At 44.3% G+C, this 25,925-nt stretch overlaps 5 protein-coding genes across 9 annotated transcripts in view; 2 read left to right on the forward strand and 3 right to left on the reverse strand.

Moving 5' to 3' along the window:
* Positions 1-800, forward strand: part of LOC117592259 (conserved oligomeric Golgi complex subunit 6) — a 2,940-nt gene extending 2,140 nt beyond the window's left edge. Inside the window, exon 3 of the mRNA XM_034285904.1 lies at positions 2-800. Coding sequence (XP_034141795.1) covers positions 2-601 — 600 coding nt within the window. The 3' untranslated portion in view covers positions 602-800. The remainder of the gene's footprint in view (position 1) is intronic.
* Positions 801-1,688: 888 nt separating this feature from the next.
* Positions 1,689-4,321, reverse strand: LOC117591048 (mitotic spindle assembly checkpoint protein MAD1). Its single transcript, XM_034284147.1, has 3 exons — positions 4,117-4,321; positions 2,193-4,062; positions 1,689-2,129 (listed from the first exon to the last, which is right to left on the reverse strand). Exons 1-3 carry the CDS (start codon positions 4,241-4,243, stop codon positions 1,922-1,924), a joined length of 2,205 nt encoding a protein of 734 aa, XP_034140038.1. The 5' UTR covers positions 4,244-4,321; the 3' UTR covers positions 1,689-1,921.
* A 1,153-nt stretch (positions 4,322-5,474) lies between these two features.
* On the forward strand, positions 5,475-13,113 carry LOC117591076. 3 transcript variants are annotated; one of them, XR_004574352.1, is made up of 4 exons: positions 5,475-6,365; positions 11,123-11,393; positions 11,472-12,683; positions 12,729-13,113. XR_004574352.1 is itself a non-coding variant. In XM_034284181.1 (3 exons), exons 1-3 carry the CDS (start codon positions 6,354-6,356, stop codon positions 12,623-12,625), a joined length of 1,437 nt encoding a protein of 478 aa, XP_034140072.1. In that variant the 5' UTR covers positions 5,475-6,353; the 3' UTR covers positions 12,626-13,113. The 3 variants fall into 3 exon arrangements, 2 of the variants coding, with proteins under 2 accessions (XP_034140072.1, XP_034140081.1); XM_034284181.1 differs by having other exon boundaries at positions 11,472-13,113; XM_034284190.1 differs by lacking the exon at positions 5,475-6,365 and adding an exon at positions 9,422-9,692 and having other exon boundaries at positions 11,472-13,113.
* A 4,318-nt stretch (positions 13,114-17,431) lies between these two features.
* On the reverse strand, positions 17,432-20,438 carry LOC117591065. Its single transcript, XM_034284170.1, has 5 exons — positions 19,042-20,438; positions 18,681-18,973; positions 18,453-18,621; positions 18,185-18,371; positions 17,432-18,119 (listed from the first exon to the last, which is right to left on the reverse strand). Exons 1-5 carry the CDS (start codon positions 19,550-19,552, stop codon positions 17,675-17,677), a joined length of 1,605 nt encoding a protein of 534 aa, XP_034140061.1. The 5' UTR covers positions 19,553-20,438; the 3' UTR covers positions 17,432-17,674.
* Positions 20,439-21,688: 1,250 nt separating this feature from the next.
* The window catches only part of LOC117591031, a 60,559-nt gene continuing 56,322 nt past the window's right edge, over positions 21,689-25,925 (reverse strand). For all 3 annotated transcript variants that reach the window (XR_004574345.1, XR_004574344.1, XM_034284132.1), the window contains one exon: positions 21,689-24,647. Coding sequence is in view for 1 of the 3 variants with exons in the window: in XM_034284132.1 (XP_034140023.1) it covers positions 24,526-24,647 (122 nt within the window). In the remaining 2 variants the exon portion in view is untranslated. The remainder of the gene's footprint in view (positions 24,648-25,925) is intronic.

Genomic DNA, 25,925 nt, shown 5'->3' on the forward strand with positions numbered 1-25,925 from the left:
CATGCTGAAGGAGATTCTGTCGGTGGCCACAATGGTGGATGGTCGCCAGGCGGACATCACGAAGATCGTCAGCTGTGTAATCGATCCTCTGCTGCAGTCAGTGCAGGAGAGCGCCGCCCATCTGCCCACCGTGGACATGGGCGTTTATCTGCTGAACTGCCTCTACCACATGCAGAGCACGCTGGCCGTCTACGAGTACATGGATGAGCGCGTGGAGCGGCTGCAGGCCCAGTCGGACGCCCAACTGGACACGCTCACCTCCGAGCAGGCCTCCTCGCTGGTGGCCAATCTCAATCTGGGTCCCATCTACACCATACTGCAGAGTAATCAGTCCAAGATCGAGACAAATCTGCTCAAAATCTTCATGTCCAAGCTGGATGCCTTTCTGGAGCTGCCGGATGTGCTGCTGCTGCCGCAGGTGCAGCTAATCATGTCCAGCAGCCATCGTGCCACCGTGCAAAAGCGTGCCTTTAACGTGATCGTGGCCATTTACAAGCAGATCTACGAGCGTGTTCACGATCCAGCCAATGGCTTCGAGCAGCCGGATCAGCTGCTGCACAAGACGCCCGAACAGGTGGCGCACATTCTAACGGCATCGTAGGTTTTGTCTGCTGGCACTAGTGTTGGGTAAAGTGGTTCACTTCAGTGAGTGAACTGAGCACATTCATCTGCTCACTAGTTCACTTGTTCGTCCTCTAGTTCACTTACGCCTGTGTGCCACCACTGAACAAGACAACAAGTGAACTAGTGAGCTTTATTTTTTGGTTCACTCACAAATATAAGCAACTAAAGATGGGGAATAGCTTTTACACGCACAAAACCTTGTCATCACTGTCCGCCGAGTTGCTTGCAATTGAAAAGGCCTTGGACCATGCTATTTCCCGCGGGTTTTCTCGTATCGCCATCCTAACGGACAGCAGAAACGGGGCTCTAATACTGGCAAGGAGCATTCAGGATAATTTTATCGCTTATAAAATCAGGGAGAAGATCCGTCAAGCCCAATACCTAAGGAAGGTAGAAATTCATTTTATACCCGGCCACGCCAACATCCCTCAGAACACGGCAGTAGACTCAGCAGCCAAAGAAGCACACAGACTGGGAAAATATACAGTCGTTAAATGGAATCTTAAAGATGCAATATGTGAGATACACCGAATACTGAAAGAAGAATGGGAGAGAGAGTATGCAGAGTTTGCCAGCGTTAAACGCAGAGGATACTGCTCACTTTTTCCCACTACCTCAACAAAACCATGGTTCCTAAATAGAAATAATGTAAAAGCCATTGACGCTAAAAGGATCAATAGACTGCTTAGCGGCAGTGCATTTGATAGGCACACACTTGCCAAAATGCACGTAGTCGCAAGTAACATTTGTGATACCTGCGATACTATCGATGACGCATCGCATATAATTTTTAATTGTACCAAGTACAACGCAACAAGACTAAACTACCCATCGCTAAGGAAATATAATAATATCTATAAATTCTTCGAAAAAGAACAAATCAGCTCGTACCAAACTTTAATCGAGTTCATCGACAAAATTGGAGTAAAACTGTAACAAGTTACATATCTCGACGTGGCGATTTCCACCTTGCAAAGGCGGGCGGCCAAATAATCCCCCTCTACCCAAGGGTAGAGCGGTAACATAAATCCTCAAAAAAAAAAAAAAAAAAAAAAGATGGGGAATATCTATCAATTGTTGTTTAATTATGACTACAGCTAATATTGAATTGCGTTTAAGTCACAATTCTGGTAGCATTCGACTAAACACAAACACAAACAGAAATGAAGAATGAACGTCTCGTGCCACGGATGTTAGTTGGGAACAACAATCAAACGCTGAACTTAAACTACGTTAAATTAAGTGTTAAACTATAGATAGAGACAGTGTGTCTGTGTTTTGGGGTGGCCTCTCCCTTTCAGTTAATCGTGACGGTGGCACGCTGAAACAAATCCAGCGTCAGCGAGCTGAAGAATGGTGGAAATGAATTATTGGCTGCCAGCTGCTGATCGAGTGCTGGCTGCAGCGTCTCGGAGTAGGGTGTCTCCAGCAGTGCCAAATCATTGCTTTCGCTCAAAGCAATGGAAAAGTAATCATCGGGACTCTCCGCATACATGCTGGTAACGCTGCAAGAAGAGAAATTCCATTAAGAACCAAAAGAAACTGGGTCTAGGGCACTGAAAACTCACCGATAATTGCTCTTATAACCCACGCGATCGATGCGATAGCCCAGCAGCATGTATACAACATCGCGGAACTCCTTTCGGGCTGCCATAAAGTGCTCCTTCGTCTTGCCCAGCTTGGCATTGGCCGACTCGAGTTCGGCGCGCAGTTTGTTCAGTTCCTTGAAGTTCATGGTCATGCCCCCAGTGCTGGTGGTTGTCTCATTCAGATGCTGCTCGTTGGCATCCTCCAACTTCTTGTTATGCCGCCTCAGACGCTCGATTTCGGCCTGCAGCTTCTCGAACATGTTCTTGGATGATTCGTATGCCTCGGCAGCGGGATTGTCGGCGAAATGCACGACCTTGCTGACTGGTGAGCTAATGTCCTGGCGCAGACAGCGTTGCATCATCTCCAGCTCCTGTTCCTCCTTGCGCCTGCGCAGGCGATCGTTCTCAATGCGCAGCGTGTCCAGTTCCTTCTTCACATTCTCATAGTCCTCGCTGGAGGGATCGCTGAGCTGCTCCTGATCGCGCATGGCCTGAATCTCGCGGTCCAGTGTGGCGCACAGATCCTTGTAGCCGGTCACCGTGCGCTCCAGAACATCCACGCGATAGCGCACCTGCATGTCCTGCGTCATCTCGGCCACACTCGCATTGCTCATGGTCAGATCCTTGTCAAAGTTGTCCACCATTTGCTTGTAGAAGTCACGCTCCCGGGACACAGTGCGCAGCTTGCGCTGCAGCCGATCCTTGAAGTTCTTGTGCCGCTTTAGGTTCATGTTCAGGTCCTCAATGTTCTTGAGATACACGCGCACCTTCTGCTCCAAGTCCCGCACAGCATTGCGCATCTGTTTGGACTCCGACTCGGAGGCGTACTTCTCGGACACGTGGACAATGTCGCCCTGCAGCAGCTGCTCGATGCGGGAGCGCAGAGCTGCCGGACTGACCAGCGTGTTGGCCAGACAATGATCCTGGGCGACCTTGACCCACTCCTTGAGCTCCTGCTCCGTGTGCGTGAGCTTCACCTGCAACGAAGCCGCCTCGGCACGGGCACCCTCCTCCTTGTCCAGCCGCGTTTTGTACTCGTGCACCTGCTCCTCCAGCAGCAGCTTGTCGCCAATGATCTTGTTCAGCTGCCGGTTGTGGATGCGCAGGCGCTGCAGCTCAGCATCCATTTCGGGTATGCTGGCGAGACGCTCCTGCGACACTTTGGTCACCTGCTTCCAGTCGGTGTAGGATTGGATCTCAAATTCCAGATCCTTGATGCGCTCCTCGGCCACCTTCAGGCTCTGCTGCTGCTTCTCAAAGTTAGCTCTCAACTCCTCGAAGCCGGACACACGCACCTTGTACTCGTCGTGACGCTGCCGAATGGACTCCAGCTCGTTGAGCGTCGACTGCAGCTCCAGATCGGAGCGCTGGGCATGGCGCCGGTACTCGGCCAGCTCGTTGTTGATGCACAGCTGAACATCGCGAGCGTCGTGCTCCTGCTGTGCCTTCTCGTTCTTTAGCTTGCTGACGGTGTCATCATACTTCAGCTTTAGAGCGGCCAACTCGGCCTTGGCACGGCGCAACTCCTCCTTGTAACTGGATTCGACCCCGCGCATTTTTTCCATCTCCTCCAACAGGCGCACCAATTTGTTGCTGGTGTAGTCGCTCTGTGCCTGCAGGGAAGAGACTTTGCTTTCGGCCAGTGACAACTCCATGCGACGCTTCTTGTCGTTCTGCTTCAGCTTCTCCTGCATCTGGTTGAGACGCGCCTTTGTCCCGATGAGTTCCGCGCGCAATTTGTTCGTCTGCAAGATGCCATTCGGGTCGGTGGTGGAGCTGTTCAACGAACCATTGGAGGTGTTCAGGCTGCAGTTCGGTGACTCCTGCTCCATGCGTCGCTTCTTTGGCACTGTGGCAAACATGATTGTTAATTATTTTCCATTTTTCTGCTGCCGGCACTTACATGTTGCGGAATCGTCGCTCAGCGAGATGGAGACGCGATTGAATAGAAGCTTCTTGGGCGCCGAGTGGGTAATGCTGTCGTTGAATTGGTCTACCATATTATCCAAGCTGCTGCGTATGTCGTCCATGGCGCCTCAAACTTTTAATTCTGTAATTTTCCAAGTAAATAAAATAAATTTGCGATTCTATCTTGACATCAGTGTGACCGCGTACTTATCAATCAAATATACCGCAGACCCTCAGAAATATACCAAAATATACATTTTAGTTTTCTAAATATACAGTCAGTGTTGAACATCAAAAACTAATTAGGATTTTTGGCGCTGAACTATAATTTTTTCCGATTGATGAATAAATTCTGCATAAGATTGACTAATTTTCATGACTTCCACTTTTTGGGTGGGTGGGAACATTTGAAAAACATGCGTATAGAAATTTCGGATGACAGCAATATACAATATATATTTTTCTTGCTGGTAATCTGTTTGTATGTGATATTTGTTCGGCTCTACATATTATCGTATGACACCACACTTGACTAGACCTCCCAATTGAAATAAGGCATAACATCGTTAATTTATCATAATTCGTCTACTCCGTCCTTTTCATCTAGTTTTCATACAATTTCGTCTACTCCTTTCATAGACTAAATTTGCTTAAAAGTGTTGAATAGCGCTCCACTCACGACAAAACTGTTTCTATCTCGCAACCTGGGCCTTTTCATCGCAGCAAACAGTCCTTATTCCATCCCCACTTACGTTACTGTTTTCAACATCATTTGTATGGCCAAGCAACATGCTGCGAAAAATGAGGAGCACTGTTCCCCAACATGGCACAGAACAAGCAACATTTACCCTTGGAGAAATGGATATCCTCGAATTGAGGAAATTTGGGAAATCTCTGAAATCTCTCCAATACAAAGTCAATGTTAACATTTAAAAGCAACTGGTAAAATATGGTATTTTACTATAAGGGATGGCAAACAGCGTACAAAAATGCTTATACTATACTATACCACCGGTTGGCCAGCAACAAATTGTCAAATGACGTAACATTTCAATCCCACCCACGTAGCTTTTAATACTATAATTTTTGGTAGACGTTTTTAGTTTTAACCTTCTTTTGCAATAAATCCAATAAAGATCAGTCATCAAAATCAGCCGATCTAATGGAGGAGAATGAAATGAAGATTCAAGAAAAATTAAATTTTAAAAGCTGGAAGTCCTAACCTCCTGGTAATATCAAATAGAAGATCCAAATCGTGGAAAATGATTTTAGATTTACGGTATATTTAGTGTATATTTTGAAAATGAAAGGATATATTTGGGTATACTTCCGAGTGTCTGTCGATATATTTTATCGATAATTCCGCGGTCACACTGCCGAAGACGCCGAAAAAACGCTTTAATTTGAGAAAAACCTCGGATTTACCCCGAATTTTCCTGGATTTTCATTAGATATATGTATCTGTGGAAGGACTTTCAAAACGCGAGTGCTGTGGTTTTATACGCAAAAAAAACGCACTCGGAAAAGTGTGTGAAAAAGCGAAAATGTGTCTCCACCAGCGATAACGGTACTTTAATGTGCTCTCTCTTGACAAAAGATGAGCCGACAGCCGCACCTATAAAAGTGGGCGTTAGGTGTGCGTTCGGAGATGAAAAAAACAATTGTTTGCTTGAAAGTTTGCAGCTTCCCCTGATTGTTTAAACAAATTCTGGGATAAATAAAAATAAATCCTGTGGAAATACCAATACACACTTATATATACAGGCAAACGCACACTTGCACACGCACACTTACGCATGACATAAAGGCAGAGAGAGAAAAAAGAAAGAACGAAAGGAACAAGAAGCTCCAAGCAGCATCGGCGCGTTGGTGAGATATGCGGGAAGAGAAGATTGAAAATAAACGTGTAGTAGAGAATTTTTGAGACACACACACACACACATCCGCCCACCCACACACGTTCTCTCATCACACTCACTCTCTCTCTCTTTCTTTGTGTCATTTGCTTCATCCTTCTCTCTCGCTACTATCCCGTTTGCCGCCCACTTACAAACCCACACACCCACCCACACACACCACACTGTAGTGTATATATATATGCGCGAGGAGTGTAAGCTTTGTTGTTTCTGCTGCTACTGCTGCTCTTGTTAGCCGCCGCCACGGTGGAGGCTGCTTCTGCTGAAGCGCAAATGGCAGACCCTCTGAGCGGTCGCTGCTTGTGAGAATGTCGTAATGGCCAGAGAGGTAAGTGGCAAACGTTGCCTGCCCGCCGCCCCCACGGGCCGGCAGGCGGTTAATCATTAATTGCTCCAAAATGTTCTTGCATCTTGCTGCGCCATCTATTCAATCAGCTGCTCTCATTACACACCAGATGCATGCTGCACACATCTTTATCTTTCATCTCTCATCTGGTTTAACCTCCTTTCAGCAAGCGGGTTGATTGGGAGCGACTATCAAAGTAGACCCTTTTAATCTGGTTACACGATAGCTATTCCACCGACGCTTTTTTTCACCTGTGAACATAGCGTTAGTAAAGAAGGTCGACACGAAACGTTTCATGTAACAGCAGCTTAAGAAATTATCCGACTGTGCGGATCTCATTTTGATTCCTTGCGAGCACAAAACTATATTGCTAAAACTATGTAGTAGTACATGGCATCTTTACAGGCAGAGCTCAGGATTTACATAAGCTCTCTCTTATTAAAAAGGGTAATAAATGCGAATGGCAGCGGATAGTCTGCAACAGCTTGAAACCGTTTTAGGCCTGCATTAGTCCTCTGTCCCTGTGTGCGTGTCCCCCCTGCTGCTGCACGGGCATTTGCTTGTGTGTGTGCATGTTTTATGCAGTTTCTTCATTTCGTTTTGCTTTGCGGGTGAATAGCTATAGCTTTGACCCAAATAACTGTGGTAATACTTACGCCCCATACAGATGTACCCCCACCTACCCTTTCCCTTGGTCCAATGTAACTGTAATGTTGTTGTTATTGCAGCTCATCTCAAAGGACAAAAGGAATATCTTGCATTTTTTGTTACCAACAAATTGTCCAAAATTCCTACACATTCCTACAGTTTCTGTAACGGCGCATGGAGTCTGGAACATCTTTAACAGCAATTGGGTGTGCATGTTAATTAAACCTTAACATAAATGGGCTTATTTCTCTCTCTCTCTCTCCCTCTCTCTCTCTTTTCTTGGCTTACTTTAATTAAATGCAGCCTGAATCCGTTACATTTGTGCCAATGTTAACAGTGTACTGTGACAGACTTAACAGGGAATGTTAAATGCTCGTCCTCAGTCTCGCTCGCTGTCCATCCTCTGGTATCAGTTTAATATCCCCTCTTCAGCACTGTTTTTATCCAAAAATGCACAGAAACTGTCTATTTTTATTGAGCAAACATTCGACAGAGTTTCTAGATCGAACCTGATTTGGGTGTAAATACAGACATACAGACTATGTACACGTTCGTTAACATATTCCGGTGTCGAAACAAATCGAAGTGAAATGAAATGAAATCGAAAGCCAGGTTGAAGTTTCACTGATGATGATCCCAGATGGGGAAGGAATACTTGTGGAGCGTTCGTGTGTGGTGCGCGCGCGTTTTGTTAGCTTTAGCGCGCCCCGATTATATCACATTGATGCAAATGTAGGCCAAAGCACAGCCAAATGTTAACTGTAGAACAACAGTGCCCGAAGCAGGAGAGTGCACGGTGGAACATGGAACGTGGAGAGCCCTGCAGGCTGAGCAAAGTTTCAATAGAGAAGTAAAAATGCATTAAATGTTCTCGCAAATAAACGGTACAAGTTAATGTGTGTTTGAGCCAAGCAAACGGCTCTCCTCAAGCTCCTCCTCCCTCTTCTAACCTCTCCTCATGTCATGCTTTGGCCTGCAGTCCGTCCAACATGCTTTCACTCTCGCTTGGCTCTCTGCCTCTCTTTGGTGTGCTCTTTGTCTGTCTGAGTGAAGCTTTGGGGCTGCATTTCACGCGCTCTCGCTCAACGGAAGCAGCATCAGCAGCAGCAGCATCAGCAGCAGCAGCAGCATTGGCAGCAGCATTGGCAGCAGCATTTCACAGTATGCTCTGCCAGGCAGCGTGCCATAGCCAGCAAGGATGCTACTTTCTTTTACGAGCTACGTGATTCCGCTGCCTCTTCGCTAAAATAGATTTAAACCCCTAACTGGGCGTGACAACTGCAACGGATCAGGGTGCTGCAGAGCAAACGAGAAAGGGTGTTTTTCTACCATAATTAATAATAATAAAAAGTGAAGAGCAAAAGTGAGCAATCAATTGAAAATCGAAATTGAAATCCAAGGCGAGGCGAGGCGAATGCACCACCAAATGAAAACTCGTCGGTTTCACGATTCGAGGCGGAGGCAGAGCGCCAGGCGCGTAGTATTGTAAAGTGAAAGTGCGAAGGTCAACCCCGTGTATAGCTGGTGCTGGCGCTGGCTGTCCGCCCTGACCTGCCCCAAAACACGAGGCGACGCGCCCCAAAAGCGAACCGAGAGAACATTTCAGACCCTCTGTTCTGTTCCTCCGCCTGTTCCAGGCAGGCCCTTAATAAAACAGTTAATTAAATCAAATACATTTTTACAATTACAACCAGAAAAGAAAGGAAAGGAAAAAAAATCAAAATCATTTTGGGTGTGCAGTTTTTTCTATGTGAGTGCGTGCGTGTGTGTTTTCCTTACATTTGTATGCCAAGGCAATAACATAAACTTTAACGTTAGGTTTAACTTTAACTTTAACTTGAACTGGAACGAATTTGCCCCCAAAAAATAAAATAAACCCATTAAACGAAAGCATTTAGCCAGCATTAACTGTACAACAATAGGTAATAGGCAATAAGCTTTAATTTTATAAAGTTTTCGTAAAGTTTCCAAACGGTTTTTAACAGTGTACGCGAAAGTGCACCATGGCAATTTTATATAACGGATTTTAAACAAAAACGAAACGAAAAGAGAAGAGAAGAGAAGAGACGCAAAGTGAACCGAGAAAAAATAGCATAGAGAGAGGAGAAGAGAGTAGTGAAAAGAGAGCATTTGAAGCGAATAAAAAGAAAATTAGATTTATTCTGTAAGCAAATGAGACGCGAATCGAGTTACAGATTCGAAAGTGCATTGTAATCGAGTTGTTAGCGACAAAAAGAGTGAACACAATCGACCAGCAAGCAGCATGCGCCCATCAAAGGCAGTAGTGCCCCATGTGCAGTGTTAGCCTTGAATCGGGATCGCATTAGAAGCTATACACACAAACACACACAGCCAGACAGATATACGCAGAGTAAAAACAAAAGCACAGCCAAGTCCAAGAGTCCGGGCATAAACGTGGCTGGGAAGGGGGATACTAGTGTCTGCAGCAGCGCCGCCATGTGGTCGAACGCCCTGTGCACGCTGGGCGTGACGAAGCCGCTGTGCAACTGCCTCAGCATCAGACAAGTGGCAGCCGCGGCTGCGGCGGCGGCCCAGGTCACACAGGGGGGCGTGGCGGCTGCGGCTGGCATGGGCGCGAGTGGTGCGGCGGCCATCACAACGGGACCCACATCGATGTCCAGCGGTGGAGTGTCCTCTGGGGTAACAATGATCCATACACAATTCACTCTCTCACTATCACTATTACTCATTCGTTCATTCATTCATCGATTTCTGTGAACACGCCACAGGAACAAAGCCAAAAGAACATCATAAATATAGGAGCGCCCCGTGCCCCCCCATTAACATTCCAATTAGTCGAGGGGTATTCCACATTTCGTCTGGCGCTGTTTATTCATTTATTAATTTGAAATTTTATAATGCTCACTGCCCCCCACCCAATCACCATTTGCGCTTTCACTCTCTCTTTCGCTGTGCTGCAAGACGTGCGGCCAGCCAGCCATTGGGCCATATGGCATTGGGCGCAGCACTGACCTATCCCACAGGACGGGGGCGAAAAAGAAAAAACGAAAAGAAATGAAATATTTTATGAAAAGTTTTCGCTGTTTTTTGTTTTTTTTTTTTGTTCTTCTGTTTTGTATTTTTGGCGTCGAGCTGAAAATGTCAGAATGAATTTTTTGTAATTTTTCAAACATTTTATTTTTGCCACAGATGGATGATGGGGCTGATGCAGGGCTTCTATATGTATGAAAGAGAGAGAGAGGGAATGAGAAAGAGAGAGCTTCCTTTTATATTATTTAGCTCGTGTGCTGCACTCGTTACTGGGTCACTGGAGCGCCACACTCATGTCCTTGCAATACATTAAACATTGGAGCTGCCTCTTCTTCGCCTTGCTCTCCCTAACACTCTCCTCTCCATCCTCCTATTTGCTGTCCCCCTTTTCGCCTCTATTTTTGCTGCTGCTGCTGCTGCTGCTGCTGCTTCTACTGTTATTGGTTTTACATTGCAGCTGCTGCTTCTACTGTTATTGGTTTTACATTGCAGCTGCTGCTGCCTGCATCTTGTTGTTCTTCCTTCATTCTGTTACTGTTACTGCTACTGTTAACTGCTACTTGATTAACAGCCCGCAGCTGTGTCCGCTGTTAACCGTTTACGCTGCTTCCTCGTCTTCTCCCTTTGTTTTGTTGCTTCCTTTTCTAAGCATTTTAATTGGGTTTTTTTCTGCATTTTTGTGTTTGCTTTTGTTTTGGGTTGTTGCAAAAAATGCCAGATTTGGGCTGGGATCCCTTCAATCAATTTCCCCCTTGGAAAAGCTGCGTGGCCAGACCTCCTGCGGTCTACTGCTGCCTCCTGCTGGCTGTTGTGGCCTTGACATTTGCGCCCTTTTAACGAGCACAAACCACAATTAGTGGGCGGAAGATGTTATGACGCTGCCCTGGGGGCTGGGATCTGCTCTGATATGCCACACCCACTTGTGAATTGGCTGCGCAGCGTTGCACAGGTGTCACGCCCCAAATGGAACTCCCACTACATCACACACATACATACATACATCCTTCATGCATAGTACATACATTGTACATAATCCGCCTGCGTCGACTAATCTAAATTTGTTTTTTCCTCTTCGGCAGGAGTCTCGCGGCAAGAGACCACTGAAAATCTGGGACAGTTGGCGGAATGTGCGTAAAGGCGTTGTAGTTGGCACATTTGAGGAGCTATTGGTGCGCGGCAAGGACAAGTTGGGGGTTCCTGCTTCAGAACCAGTGCGAGTTGTTCTGGAGTGCGATGGAACCCAAATTGAGGATGGCGAATACTTTCGCACCCTGGCCAACAATACGGTCTTGTTGCTGTTGAGGCAGGGCGAACGTTGGTATCCAACTGGAGTGGATGTCATAAAGGCTGGTAAGTCTGCCCACAACCCAGATCCAAAACCATTCTCTCCCCCCCACACCAATACCAAACTAATCCTCTCTGTTGCAGCCATATCAGCTATACCGAAAATCGTCTGTGAGACGATTCATGCACTGGAACTGCACGATGAGACACCATCGTGGAAGATTATGGATAACAAAGGGCGTGTCACGGTCGTCCTGCACTGGGATCAGCGGCAGGGTGGCGGCAGCAGTGGTGGAGGAGGTGGTGGTGGTGGTGGCGTCGGCGGTAATGTATGCTCCGGCCTGGGCAGCAGCAATGGGCTGCTCTCCTCCGACAAGTATTCGCCCTCGAAGAAGGGCCTCTCCGCACAGAGTTCGCTGGACAACAAGTCGGTGTCGTCGCAATCGTCGCAGCCGCGCTATGCCAGCCCACAAATAACGGTGATCAGCGACGAGGGACCGGCGAGTATATACCATCCCGGCGGAGTGGTCCTGCCGCCAGGAGTTGTGATACCCGGCGGCAGCAGGCGCCTCTCCAAGCAGGGCAGCTCCTTTGACAGCACCGTGGGCGTGGGCGCTGTGCATGTGCACACGCCAGAGTGCGCCCATCATGCCCATACGCCCAGCAGGGCTGGCAGCCCCAGCACCACGGAATGCGACTTCCACTGCTGCGCACTGCACGAGGAGGGGCGCAAGATAGCCGTGCACAAGAGCGTGGCCACGTCGCCCATCCAGGATGGGAGCAGCAGTCCCCAGCCGGCAGCGACGCTGGCCATGTCATCATCGGTTATGGATCCTATGCTGGGCGGCAGCGGCAGTATGCGACGCTCCTCGGGCACCAAGGGTCACGTGCGCTTCCTGGACATTGCCCCCGAGCGGGACAGCTCCGAGAGCGAAACGGAGAACACGGTGATGGAGGACGATAAGACGACGACCGAGAAATTTCTGCTGCTGATCGATCAGTTATCAGTGGACCAGAAGCGTCATCTGAGCATCAAGGACATCGGCATCATACTGGAGCGCCTCAACTCCAAGATACTCGACGTGGAGCGTCTGGATCGCGAGTCCGAGTCGGATGACTGCTACAACTGGACGATAAAGGCGACAATACGCGGCGATGCACTCCGCGAGCTGGGCGTCATCTACAATGGCAACTACTATGCCATATCCGAGCATCCCGGCTATAAGGAGGAGCTCGAGGAGAACGGCGAAGAGGTCGAGGAGGAGGAAGAGGAGGAGGACGAGGAGGATAGAATTTAAATGAAACCAGATACGGGCAAATGCAAAAAACACACAACACCCATTCATAGTCACATTTGCAGATAGATAATGCTCAGATCAGAAAAGGTATCAATAAACTAGCGCATTTTACAAGTGAAAAATTATAGGAAAACGGGAGGCTGCATCTAACACAGACAGACACGAGACGAACATACATTACATATATATATAAAAGAAAAATTAATATGAGAATATAATAATAATGCAAGTCGCACATTGTACAATAGTGAAGTAAGCATAAACTAAATTCAGTCCCCAAAAAAACACACACAAGACACGAAGACAAAAGGTAAACCCCTTTTACCCATGGGTAAACGCAGTTTTTGTAGCATTTAGCGAGTGAATTAGCGATATTGAAAACGATGAACCGAACCCCCAAAAACAAAAACCACAAAAACAAAGAGCACTTTTTGCATAATATCGCGCCTCCCCCCAATAACACACACACCAAACCGATTCTCACCCCACTTTGTTGTTATTGTTGTTGTATACAAAAAAAGAAGTCATTCCATGTTCAATGTTCCATGTTCCGTGTACCGCATGCCAAAACGAAGCCTTATTTAGTTGGACTCCGACTGCGACTCCGACTACGAGCGTCACTTGCACACCGACACGAACACACACACAAGTCGAGATCTAATCTAAATCACGTAAACTCTAAGTTGCCAAAAGAGAAGATAACAGAGACTATAAATTATTGTTGAGAAGAAGAGGCCCCAAAAAAAGATGAAACAAAACTGAATGTAAACTGAATGCAAAAATGTCTAAAATGTTAAATCGGTGTATCGTATTCCATAATTCCTTCACAGTTCCTTCACTTTACTATGCATAAAAAGCATCTAGAATTATGATTACAATTACATTTGTTACATTTGCCATACATAATTCCCACTCTGAAATCCTCAATGCGAAACTGCCGTTAGTTGTAGTGTTGTAAAACGCAATAAGCGTTCAAACAAGTGAAAACAATAAGAAAACTGCTCCGCAAACTGCCTCTGATATCGAAGTAATTATGTAGCGCCCCATCGTCACACATTGAGTTGAGCAACCCATCTATGTCCCATGTTCCTAGGCGGAAATATCAGAGAAGAGGGAGCAAATCGAAATTAGAATTATAGAAAGAGATGTGTGTGCGCATCAAGAAACAAAAACACTGCCAAAAAGCCCGACACCATCACATGACAATGTACTATAGATTGATTCATCATGGCCTTTGTCCAAGTTCCCATACCGTTTCCCCCACGTTGAGTTTGATAGTTCGGGTGTCACGCAATCAAGAGCTGCAACGGAAGGGTGGCGCCCCCCTTAGCTTAGACAAAGTACAGTTAGATGTAAAACGAAATAAAAAGCGTATCGATGTCATTGGTTAAACTATAGAATTGTTATTGCTAAATCCGAGTGCAAAATCGAAGTTGTACGAGTACAAACGGTTTTCGAAACGAAACGAAACGAAACGAAAAGCACAAAAATCTAAATCTGAATCGTAATCGTATTTCTTTCTCTTCCCTGGCAGTCGTAGCTGGTCTACGTTTGCTCGCAACGATCTCGCTCTGTCCTCTTTCCACGTTTTTATCAACTTCCCCGTTGTCTGATCGCCATCTGATCCGTCACGCGTGCGCCTCGAGAAGCATTAAGAAGCAAACAAAAAGAAAGCAAACAAATGGACAAATAAACGCAATCACTTCCACAGTTAAGATCAATCACACGCCTGTCTTGTGCTACAAAAAAAACAAACAACCAAAACAGAAATGATACAAAAAATAAATAACAAACAAATAACAATGAAAAACTAAGGTACATTAATAACGAAATGATTTTTTAAACATGCATTTGTCCAAGGCACAAAACGAAGCATACAAAAAACCGACAAAGATATAAATAGATCAAAGCGAAAGAAAACCCCTAGTATGTATGTAACAAAAATTAAATGAGAAATTGATAATTGATAACGATAATAAGTGGAAAGTTGAGCAGAGAGCAGAGCACGTCCGGAAGGATGGACTGGCATGGGCTGACTGGGCTGGTTGTTGGGGGCTCCGTAACGAAAGCGACAAAAAACGAGAACTCACAATTAGCGGAAGGAAAACAAATTCATTAGCGTTGTTTTAATTTATTATTAAGTCGAGAATGTGCAACCCGAAACACGATACAAACATATATACAGATGTATGTACATACGATATGTATATGTATACCATATAGTATATATATATACTTGATGATTAAGCCGCAGAGTACAGAAAAAGGGAGTGGTGTGGAATGGAGTCCGAACGAGTGAGGTGGAAGTCGTGAAAATTTCTGCGTGTGTAGAAACGATCCATACTATTGCATAAGTATAAAAAAAACTTGAGATTCCGCAGCAGCACTCAGCTTCCATACTGATTACAGACTTCTTCAACTGACTTCCATAATCATAATCATTGTTAACAATTAACTATAGAGGATAACGCTTTAAGAGACATAAACCACACACCATACAACACATGGAATCTTGACACACACACCACACCACACACCTCACATCAATCAATCGTTGAGTTTAGTTCAGGTTCTGTTGATCCCCCAAGGAAAAAGGTCCCGACCCCTCAGACTCTCAGACTTGTCACACACTCTGTGTAAATGCAATCAGTTAGATTTATAAGATGAATAAAAAAACACAAACACACAAAACAAAACAAAACAAAACAAAGCAACAAAATGTGCTGCAAAGTAAAAGCGGAAACGAACGGAGAAACATTCCGAATCTTCCCGGTTAAATGCATTGTACTCGTAATACTCCATACTAGATGGCAGGTCAGGGGGGAAGTAAGAGCCTTAGAGGAAGAGTCATTGTTGCAGGCAGCCGAGACGATGAGATGCCAGAGATTATGCGTTAAATTGTTTTAATAGTGCGAAATATTACGAATAAATTGATCAATTAGCATATACAACAAAGGAAAACAAAGAAGAAAAGAAAACCAAACGAAAAAACATATTGCAAATTGTTTTTATTCATTTTGTTAAACGATAAACAAAGGCATTAAAATAAAACTAAAACTAAAGAAAAAAGCAAAGCAAAAGAAAAGAAAAGAAAAGCAGAGGCGAATGATGCGAGATTAACAACAAAATATAACAGATTAACATTTATAAAAAAAAACAAATTATATATATAACACACACACACACATACAACATAAAACATTGAGCAAGAGAAAAGAAAATTCATGAATTCAATTAAAAGCAAAGTTTAAAGATCAAGAGGCTCAAACAGTTTTTGGGAGGAATCGAATCGAATATAGGGACGAAAGGCGACTAAATTTGTTCCGGCGAGTAGCGAGAAGCGAGTAAAGGAATAGCGAGTATGAGCGAGGAGGGGATCGAGGATAATCGAGGATAGGAGCTATTATTAAAACATTACGTTATATACATAATAATAATTATAATAAAAAGCATGGATAAACATTAAAAACATGTGACTAAGAGAAACCCACAAACAACACACTCCCAAACACACACACAACAACAACAAAAAATGGAAAACGGAAAAGAAAAAACCTACAAACGAAAGCGAAACAAAACAAAAAACACACACACACACACACACAAGTAAAAAGTTCATATAACATTGAGAATCAGCTAAAATTAACAACATTTCACGATGGGTAAAAAACGTAAAAATAAAAATTAATACAAAAAAACGAAAAACAAATAACAATAAAATTCGATTACAAAAACAAACAACAAAAAAAAACAACATGAACAAGAAAATTACAACAACAAAAAGGTTATTTATGAAGCGATTTAAACAATAAAAACGAAAAATAAATAAAACGAGAAAAAAAATACAAATTTAAACAGAATTTGAAATTTGTCTTATAGATTAACCGGAACTGGTTGATAAACATCCAAATCCCCATGCCCCTAACCATCAACCGATCTGTATACACGATGTACTCGTACATATGGCATTCGTGGCTGGGGGGATTCACACACTGTTTATTAAACATCCAACGAGACGAGAACTAAAGGTTGTCTACACGTTCCACAATAAATTATTGAGCCAAACATTGAACAGTTTATTTCACGCTCAACTCTGTGGGGGAATCGATCTCTTACTCACTCGGCGTTGCGCTTACAGTTTACAGTGCGTTTCATAGGCACGGAGATAAACGTTGCGAAGGTCAGACAGCTTGAACTCGTTGAGCGATTAAATTCATTTATAAGCAAAATTCCAAGCATCAAGCTAGACGTCTAAGTAAATTTCCAAACATCAATCACAGCTATGAATCGCACTGTTGTTTATCTTTCTATATAAAGCGTACATTATGTACATTAAGTTCCCATTAAATCGGCTACAATCAGTTAAATAGTTAAAGCTAAGGCCCTAATCATCACACAAAGAACAACAAAACCGATAAAGTTGTGTACATAGGAATAAAGAAACAGCTCAGACAATATACTATACAGATATATCTATATATAGGAGACACATTTCGTAGAGTTACTCATCTTAGATAAGAGGGGAGGCATGCCATCTGTCTGTGTCTGTGGTGCAATGTGGGGTTGAGTGGGTAGGTGCTTAGTGCTTAGTGTTTACGGGTGTTGGTCCAGTTAATTGAATTAAGTAAGTTCCACTTATCGAACGCGTGACTAACAGACACGTTAATTGTTTGCCTCGATTAGCAATAGCAGTGTGTGTGTGTGCTTGCCACATTTAACCTCCACTCAGTCACTCACTCAATTGTCTGTTTATCAGATCATTCATCCATCATATCATCGTATCTAGGGTTACGTTTCCTGTGTGTGTCTCTGTGTATATGGTATTGTCTTTATTCGTTGTTGTCTTATATAAGTTAACAAGTGCGTCTAAGTATATTAAGTTAGTTGGCTTTTGATTAGGATTACACTAGAAGATTATCACTAAAACATGGAGGGTGACGAACGTTGACTGGGGCTGGACTTGGACTTGGATTTGGGCACAAGTAAAGGGAATTTTGGGGAATTAAATGAGCTGCTCTGCTGTTAGTCCGAAGTAACTAGAAGCGTTTATCATCCTGGTGTCTGCAGCTTGCTGCTGCTGCGCGAGAACAACACCTTCTTTAGAATGCTCGGCTGCCACTTAATGGAACTCTTCTTGCTCTCCGATGTCGTGGAGATGTTTGAGCTGCTGGCGCTTAGCGTACGCTCGCGTTCCGTGACATTTATGGTGCTAATTGAGTGCGCATGCCGCAATGGCTTACCCCCCGTGCCATTCACGTTGCGCGGCGTCTTGCCAAAGCTAATCTTTATTTTGCCAAACAATTTGTCCTTCCGCTTGGGCTTGGGCTCCGGCAGCGGGGTGCTGGTGTCGCCTGTCATCGACACAATAGTGGCATCCTCCTCGAGCGCCTTGTAGCTGTAGTTGGGCAAATCGGTGACATCCTTGTCGTTGATCTGTATCCGTATGCTGGGCGTGGTCACACGATGTGGCGGCAGCTCCTCCGTCGGCGAGGGTCTGAAGTGTTTACTTTGATTTACTGAGAACAGAAAGGGAATGGACAAATGGTAATCCGAACTCACGTTTGCACTTGCCGCGACGAGTATATGGAGAAGGCATCCAGATCGTGCAGCGATCGGGCCAGCTTATCCCAGAAATTATATAGCTTCGAGTCGCCGGCGTACTTGATGTGTGTGTAAATGCCCAGCGTCTGCGGTATGTGCATGTCGGGCTTGTACAGTATGGGTATGATCTTTCGCGTGTGATTCTCTGCGAAACGATGGGGGAGGAAACTGTAATTCTAACTGGCCCCCGAGCTGGTTGCATGCCATGCACACTGGGCGCACTCACCGATCTGTATCTTTTGGGTAAAGTTGACGAGATACGTGTTCTCCGGACTACGGAGAAACTCCTCGGTGAGCACGACAATCAAATGGTTGCAGCGGGTGGCCATGAAGTGGGACAGCTGCACGTGCTCGAAGGGCACGCCCATGAGCATGTCGCGATGTCGCAGGAACAGCTGGAAGGGCAACCCCCTTCAGTTAGGTGGACACACAAACGACTGATCTGAGGACTCACCTTGAGATTGTAACGCTCAGACTCCAGGTGATTCATGATCTCTGTGGCATGATCAATGTCCGCTTCCGCGTACAGCACGCAGGCATTGTACCTGGGCAGGGGCTGGCCCATTTGCACGCATCGCTGGTCATCGTCGCTCAGGATCTGGACACTCTGACCCATTGTGATGTTGTTGTTGTTGCTGGTGTTGCTGTTGTAGTTGTTGTTGGTCTCGGCGAGTGTGGGCGGACGATTGGCCTCCACCAGCGCCTGCTGCTGCTCCTGCCTCACAGTGTAGCGTCGCGTGTCCTTGACTGCACAGATCAGAGGGAGATTAGCTAGAGACGAACAGGGGGGAACGTGGATTGTGGCCGGCACCTACTCAGATTCTCCTGGATGTCATCGCACACATCCCAGCGATCGATGATGCCCAGAAAGTGCTCCAGATGCCCGACCTTGGCTGTCTCCGGATTGCGCTGGCTCCAGCTGCTCAGCACCAAATCCATCGGATTGTTGGCGTACTCCTCGACAAAGCCGCGTTGGTGGGCGAGGGCGGCGATGCCCCGCCAGTCCCGCTCGTAACCCTCCTCCGAGTGGAGCACCTTTTTGCGGTTGAGCATGCGGCCCAGTTGATTGCGCGTATCCGCACTTAGCTCCGATAATGGGGTCTGATTAAAGCCCCCTCCCGAGCCCGGCTCCTCTGGCACAACCATGTTCGGATAACGATAACGCTGCTGCCGATTCAGATTCCGATCCCAAGTCAAGCCACTGACGTCAGTGGCGCTGCTATGGGTATGGTTATGATGGGTATGACTATGGGTTGGGGTATGGATTGTCGGGTTTGAGTGGTGCTGCTGCTGCTGCTGCTGCTGGCATACAAATCGAGGGCGCATTCGCACTTGGCGTTTATTTGATTGGAATAATTGGTGTTTGTGTGGCTGACTGCCTGCCTCCCTGTGATGTTTATCAACGATAGCGAAACCGTTTATCAGTGGGGAGACCAAACCAACAATAAAAGAGAAGCGCGTGAGTTTGCTTTTGTTTTTTTTTTGTTTTGTCTTCTCGCTTTCTGGCTTCCTCCTTCACTCTTCCGTTTGATCGTGGCCCCACGTTGCGGACGCGGGCGGATGAAACTGGATGTTACCAGGCGGGCGTTCGCGTGCGGGTTGGGTGGGTGGTGCTGCCGGGGGGGTTGCTGCCCGATGACGGACGAAACGGCCGTGCGCGAAATGTGGCGAGAGTGACCTCCAGCACCTTGCCTTGGTTGTGCCGCGTCGTCACCGTCACCAGAGAGCAAGCGCCGACCGTTTTGTGTTGTTTATCTGTCTGCTCAGCCTTTTTCGACCGTCTGCGCTTTCGTCTGCTACCTGCGCAGATGATTTTGTTTAAATATTATTATGCACACACGGACACTGCCACTGACACACACACACACATACACGCGCCTAAGCACAAAAATAAATTTTAATAGCGTTGTTCGAGACGAGACAGACGGCGCGACCTGCTCTGGCTGCGGATTGTTGTTTTTCTGTTTTCTGCGACTCGTTCTGGTTCTGCTTTTGAAATATGTTTCTGCTGCTGCGTTGTCGTCGTTGAGGCTCGCTGGCTCGCGCTTTTCTGCTCTTCCTCTTCGCGGCACTGTTGTTTATTTTGGTTCAGTTTGTTCAGGGAAAACTACATATATGCACAGCTGCTGCTGTTTATATTTTCGCACTCTATTTGTCTCGGTAATTGCAAATTAATTCGAATTGTTTCATTTTTTTTTATGAACTGATCGCGAGATCAGTGTGACCGTGGACCTATCGATAAAGTATTCCAGTGTTGCCAATTTAGCTTTCACACAAAGCAATGCTTTTCAGTTGGCGGGATACAAGTGTGAATTATAGCAGTATGCTGTGCGATGCCAGACTGATCTTTCAAGCATCATTAACCATACAATCCAATACTCGAGTATACTGTTAGTGGTGTTATTTACTGGCTATTTCTTGCTTTTTCGAAAGCTTGTTTGGCAGCACCGCGTCTGAACCTCAAAGAAATACCAAAATATACTCTCTCTCTTTTAGAAATATACCGTAAATATACCGATTTGTGTTCATATTGGACCATATTCGTCGATTTTGATGTTCGACTTAACAATTTTTGCTGGAAATCACGGTCAGCTCTCAAAATATAGTTTTATTTGACTTATTAATCAATTGTCTGTGGGCTGAGAGCGTTGCCGGCTATTAATATTAAAAAGAACAGTCAAAATCGAAAATTTGTATCCGTTTTTTATAACTTTGTGGCGCCCTCTATTTTCTATTCCTGATCTTCAGCACTGGTGGCATTGAGTCCTCCACTTTTACTATAACCTTGTTGAGCTCATATTAGTATTTTATTGTCCTTCAGTACTTGTCAGTACTCTTGTCGAATGCACCCATTTCGAAGCATTATGTGTATTTGAAAAATATTGTATGAAAAGATAATTTAATGTATATTAAATGACTTAAATTACCTCAGTGCATTCTCTTCCCCATGCCTACAATGTTTCACAAACCCTGTACAAGGCACTACATTTCATAAGCCACTCTGCTGACGAGAGCTGACTGGTATGAAATTGGTTTACATATTGCAGTGTCGACATCTACTTATGAACCTTCTATTATCTGTCTCTGCACTTCATCACGAGGTGGCGCTGTTCATTTATGTTCTTTAACAGCAGCTTCCACTGTTAGCCTATTACAGTTTTCAAAATGTTAAATGTAATAGAGCAATTACTTATATCCTCGTTACCATTTTAGCGAGCACCCGCCCAAGAAGGAAATAAATCAACGCTGAATGCAAAGCAATTTCATCCATTTGTAAATTCAGTTTATTTTCATTTGATTTTTGAATTCTTGTTGCGCATTTCAATACTCTTCCAGTTACAAATACATTCTGAGATTTATACTACACATGTGACACAATTCGATTTTTTTGATTCAACATTTTCTGCTTTGATGAATAAAACGCTGAATGCGCTCAAATTTACTTTTTTTGTTATTTGTGTGTTAATTTCTTGTTCGTTTATAATTATTTATGTATTGTATTTGTTTTTACGTTTACGTTTATTTCGAGCAACAATTAACAGTTAAAGTTGATGCCTGTGCATCAGGTTTTGAAGTTTCATCAGTTTTTCCTTTTTTTCTGCGCGTGTGTGTGTGTGTGTGTGTTGTTTGTGTGTGTGTTTTTCTCGGTATCTTTTGATTTCCGTTGTTAATTAATTTAATATTTATTTATGCGGTTTGCAGCAAGCCCATTTTGTTGTATTTATTGTTTTTGCCACCGTTTGCCGCTTTGCTATTTACATTAGTGTGTGTCTGTGTGTATGAGTTTTCTTTCGTATTTTCATTGTAAATAATTGCTCAAAATTGATTTTTGGGCACCAAAGTCTCACGTTCAAAGGCTAAAAAGTTTGATTTTTCGGGGGAAACAATTTTGATTGTGGTACATTTAATACTTAATATTCTGTTTTTGCAGTTTGCGCTTAAACTGTGTTTACTGTTTACCGTTATTCTGTTTTGTCTGTTTATTACTGTTTATTTCTGGCTTACAAATGTTACGAGTATTTTTCCAGTGTTGCCGTGCCGCTCAGTGGCTTCGCTTCGGCTGAACGTAGTTTTGGTTTTCATTATTATTTTTGTATTTTTATTGTATAATAATTCAGCTTACAATTTACACACTTACGCATCTACGCACAATTACAGACAATTTACGTTAGTTTATTAATTTTTTTGTTTGTTTTGTTTGTTGCATCGGTTAAATTAGTGTTTTTATTTGTTGTCTGCCAAACCCCCAAGTAAGTACTTACGATGTATGTACACATCTCTCTCTCTCTCTCTCTCTCTCTCTGCCAGCTGATACATTTCCCCAACCCATTCGTTTGATGCCCCCCTAAATGCCTTGGCTAAGTACCGTACTTTTTCTCGTTTATCTATAGATTATGTTGTGTCAGTGTGTGTGTGTGTGTGTGTGTGTGTGTTTGTGTCTTGGCCATATTTGTTCTCTGGTCAAATGTGAAATTGATTCCTTGGCCGAAATGCAAATTCTCGAAATCTGTTAAGCTGTAGCTGTATCTGTGTCTCCGTGCTTGTGTTTTTCTGTCTTTCGTCCGTCGCGTAATGCACTCAACGCCGGATCCGGTTTAATGCAATTTCAATGTTTACTTCTGCAATTTATTGAGCTAATTTAAAGCTTTGTCTTCAACAAACCTCTGCCCCAACCCCACACTGAAACTCCAGTTTCTACTCGTATATACTCGTATGTATGTATTTATGTATGTTTTATGTACATATGCATGTAAAGCCCAGGGACGAGACAGCCAGTCAGTGTTGTCTGCAGCTGTTTAATTCCAATTAATTGACTGTGCCCGGACACAAAATCGTTTGGCAAGTGTTTGCCGCTTGGAAAAACACTCAAGAGGAGATGGTAGTGAAGAGGGGAGCATAGGTTCGGGGGCTGGATGCAAATTCACAATCTTTGCCAAGCCGCCAATGCTGAAACCGATATGATTATGCTTCAAGCTAAACCTGCAACTGAGTTAGCATAGGAAAACATGAAATTAAATATAGTAATATACATATATGTATATGTATATGTAGTTAATGTATGTATTTATATACTCGTATGATACACAGCGATCTGAAATGCTTCTGCCGCCCCTGGGGCCACAAAATTAGTTTGCAACAGTTGAACACCTAAAAAAACACATTTAAACCTTTACGCTTAGTTTTTGTCACTTAATGTAATAAACATTTTTAAAATTAATTCGACAACAAGCTCGTTTTGCACTTAAGTAACAGTTTTTTGTTCTTTTTTCACATCGATCCGCTACATTTCCTAACATTTATTTACTCATCTGCTAATTATTTGTATTTAGTTTTAGTTTTAGCTTTAGTGTTTATTTACGGCTATACAACGATTCATTGCGCGTTTAATCTCTCTGTTCTTTTGCTTCAGTTATGCTTCATAGTATTATTATTGTTACTTTATACGAAATGTTTCGCTCTGTTTGCCTCTGTTTTGCCTGTTCCTAGTTCCGTTTTCAGCTGCATTTACTTTTTTCTTTGCTTTTACGTTCTTTAACATTTACTTAGGATTACTTTTTATTCAGTTAACAACTTAGTTTCGATACACACATAACTACTGACCAACTTTTAGTCCTCCATCGACGCCAAATAACCAAATGGGTAAAAGCTAAGCCAAAAGAAAAATAAAAAGCATTTGGAAACCAATCGAAATCGAAACCTTTGCTCGCAGAGAGATTTGGCGTCGACAGATCCGGCACAACAATTACAAACAGAACAACAATCCCTTCTGGTTGGCTCTGGGAATAGTTAATTAAAAAACCAATCAAAATATTCAAGTTTGAAATTATTTTGTTTAGCTTTCCAACCAGTTCGGACTGCACTTAAATAGCGATCAGCAAACTCTATTAACAACATTTGTTTTTGACTATTGACTAGACTGGATCACTTTTGGTTTTACTTTACGCTTTAACATTTATTTTTGGTTTAAATCGCGCTTCCAATTCGCACATTTGAGATACAAAAACAAGTGGCAGGTCGGGGAGCACGCCCTTCTGTTGCATTTCTATTCCTTTGATTCGTTTGTTTTTATTGTTATTATTTTTACCTTTGTGCGCATAACATTTGTGTGGAGGGAGGGTCAATGGAAGATAGCGAAGGAGCAGAGAGCTGCAGCGGAAGGAAGAGCGCTTGGTACTTCCCCCTTTTTGGCCTTGTCACAAACTTGTTGCCTTGTCTTGGTCGTGGTATCGTGGCCCTTACTTCCTTCCTGCCGATGATTGGGTGCTGCTGGGGATGCTCCTGTTGCTCCTTGGCTGCTGTTATGGAACGTGCATATGCATTTCCATCAGATGTTGTCGCGCCATGTTCAGCTCCGTGCGATTCTTCATCATTCGCGTGCGCTCCATGTTCTCCCTGATGCTTCGCTCGTTCTCCTGTCGGACTGTCAGTAGGAAGGCAAGAAAGAGGAGAGTGAATAGCATCAGTGGGGGGCATAAACAAGTGTCTTCAGAAATGCATATAGATATTTCGAATGCTAATGGAACAAGTTATAAATCGAAGGATTCACTGCACGTCTGCGTTATTTATCCCAGTTGCTTTTCGTTTAAACTGCAGTTGAAGTAAATGCCTGTTGATGAATTCTTGAATATAAACTTTCATCAATCCAGACTATTTACTTTAAGCACAGTCCAACATTATTTTGTACTCGTGTGTTCTTGTTTCCTTAACCGTGTTGCATTTTCCCCCAACCCACTTTCCCCGCTTTGTTTCTGTTTCTGTTTCTGTTTCAGTTTCAGTTACGGTTTTACGGCTACGATTGCCGTTTCCGTTTCCGTTCCCGCTTTTTATTTTGTTGCTCCGATATGACACGATAAATGTACGTATTGTTCGAGCATGTATCTCTCCACACACACACACCCCCGCACACACCCCTTTGTGTTTGCAAACGCCCCACTGCTGACACGTTCCCTTCTGCGTCCGCGGTTGTTGTTTGCTCAACGCTTTTGTGCATTTTACAGCAGTTTTAATTAACGCTGAACAAATTGGGAGTTTGGCAGAGGGGCAGGTGGCTTGCAGGGATGAGCGCTGTGTTGTTTCCCCCCTCCTTGTTGGTGCTGTGTAAAGTGTCAAAAAGTTGTTTGCCAATCAATCACAAGGCAACAGCCACACACAGGTCACAGCTCACAGCTCACAGTCCAGTTGTGTGATTGTGTTTGCCTGTCCGATAAGGTATGAAATATATTTTGGCATATTTCGACAATTGTTAGTTGATTGATTTCCCCGTTCCCTGTGCCCTGTGCCCACTCCCCCGCCAGTTGCTGCATTGCTAATACTTTTTGCTGCATTTTGTTGCCATGCCTCGCATACTCTCTGCAAAATGAGCTCGCGCCCAGAAATTTAATTAAAAAATACTTGCCCCAAATGGGTGCCCAAACGAAAACCAACACAAATACACTTACACACACACACAAAGATGGCGGCAAGGACAGTGCAAACATTTAAGTAATTTAACATTTTACGCTTTTCATTTAATTGCAAAAATTAGTAATAACATTTTAAGGCTCAGCAGAGTGGCAGTGGCACACAGTGGGGCAGGGACAGACTTTAAAGTGATGCAACAAACTGCTGCAGCCACACAAGACTCGCTGTTGCTGCTGCTGTCGTCATCAAACTCATATGAGTAAATGGAGCAAAGGCCGCAAACACACACACACAGAGA

Source organism: Drosophila guanche, unplaced genomic scaffold, assembly GCF_900245975.1.
Source record: "Drosophila guanche unplaced genomic scaffold, DGUA_6, whole genome shotgun sequence".
NCBI classification, from domain to species: Eukaryota; Metazoa; Arthropoda; class Insecta; order Diptera; family Drosophilidae; genus Drosophila; species Drosophila guanche.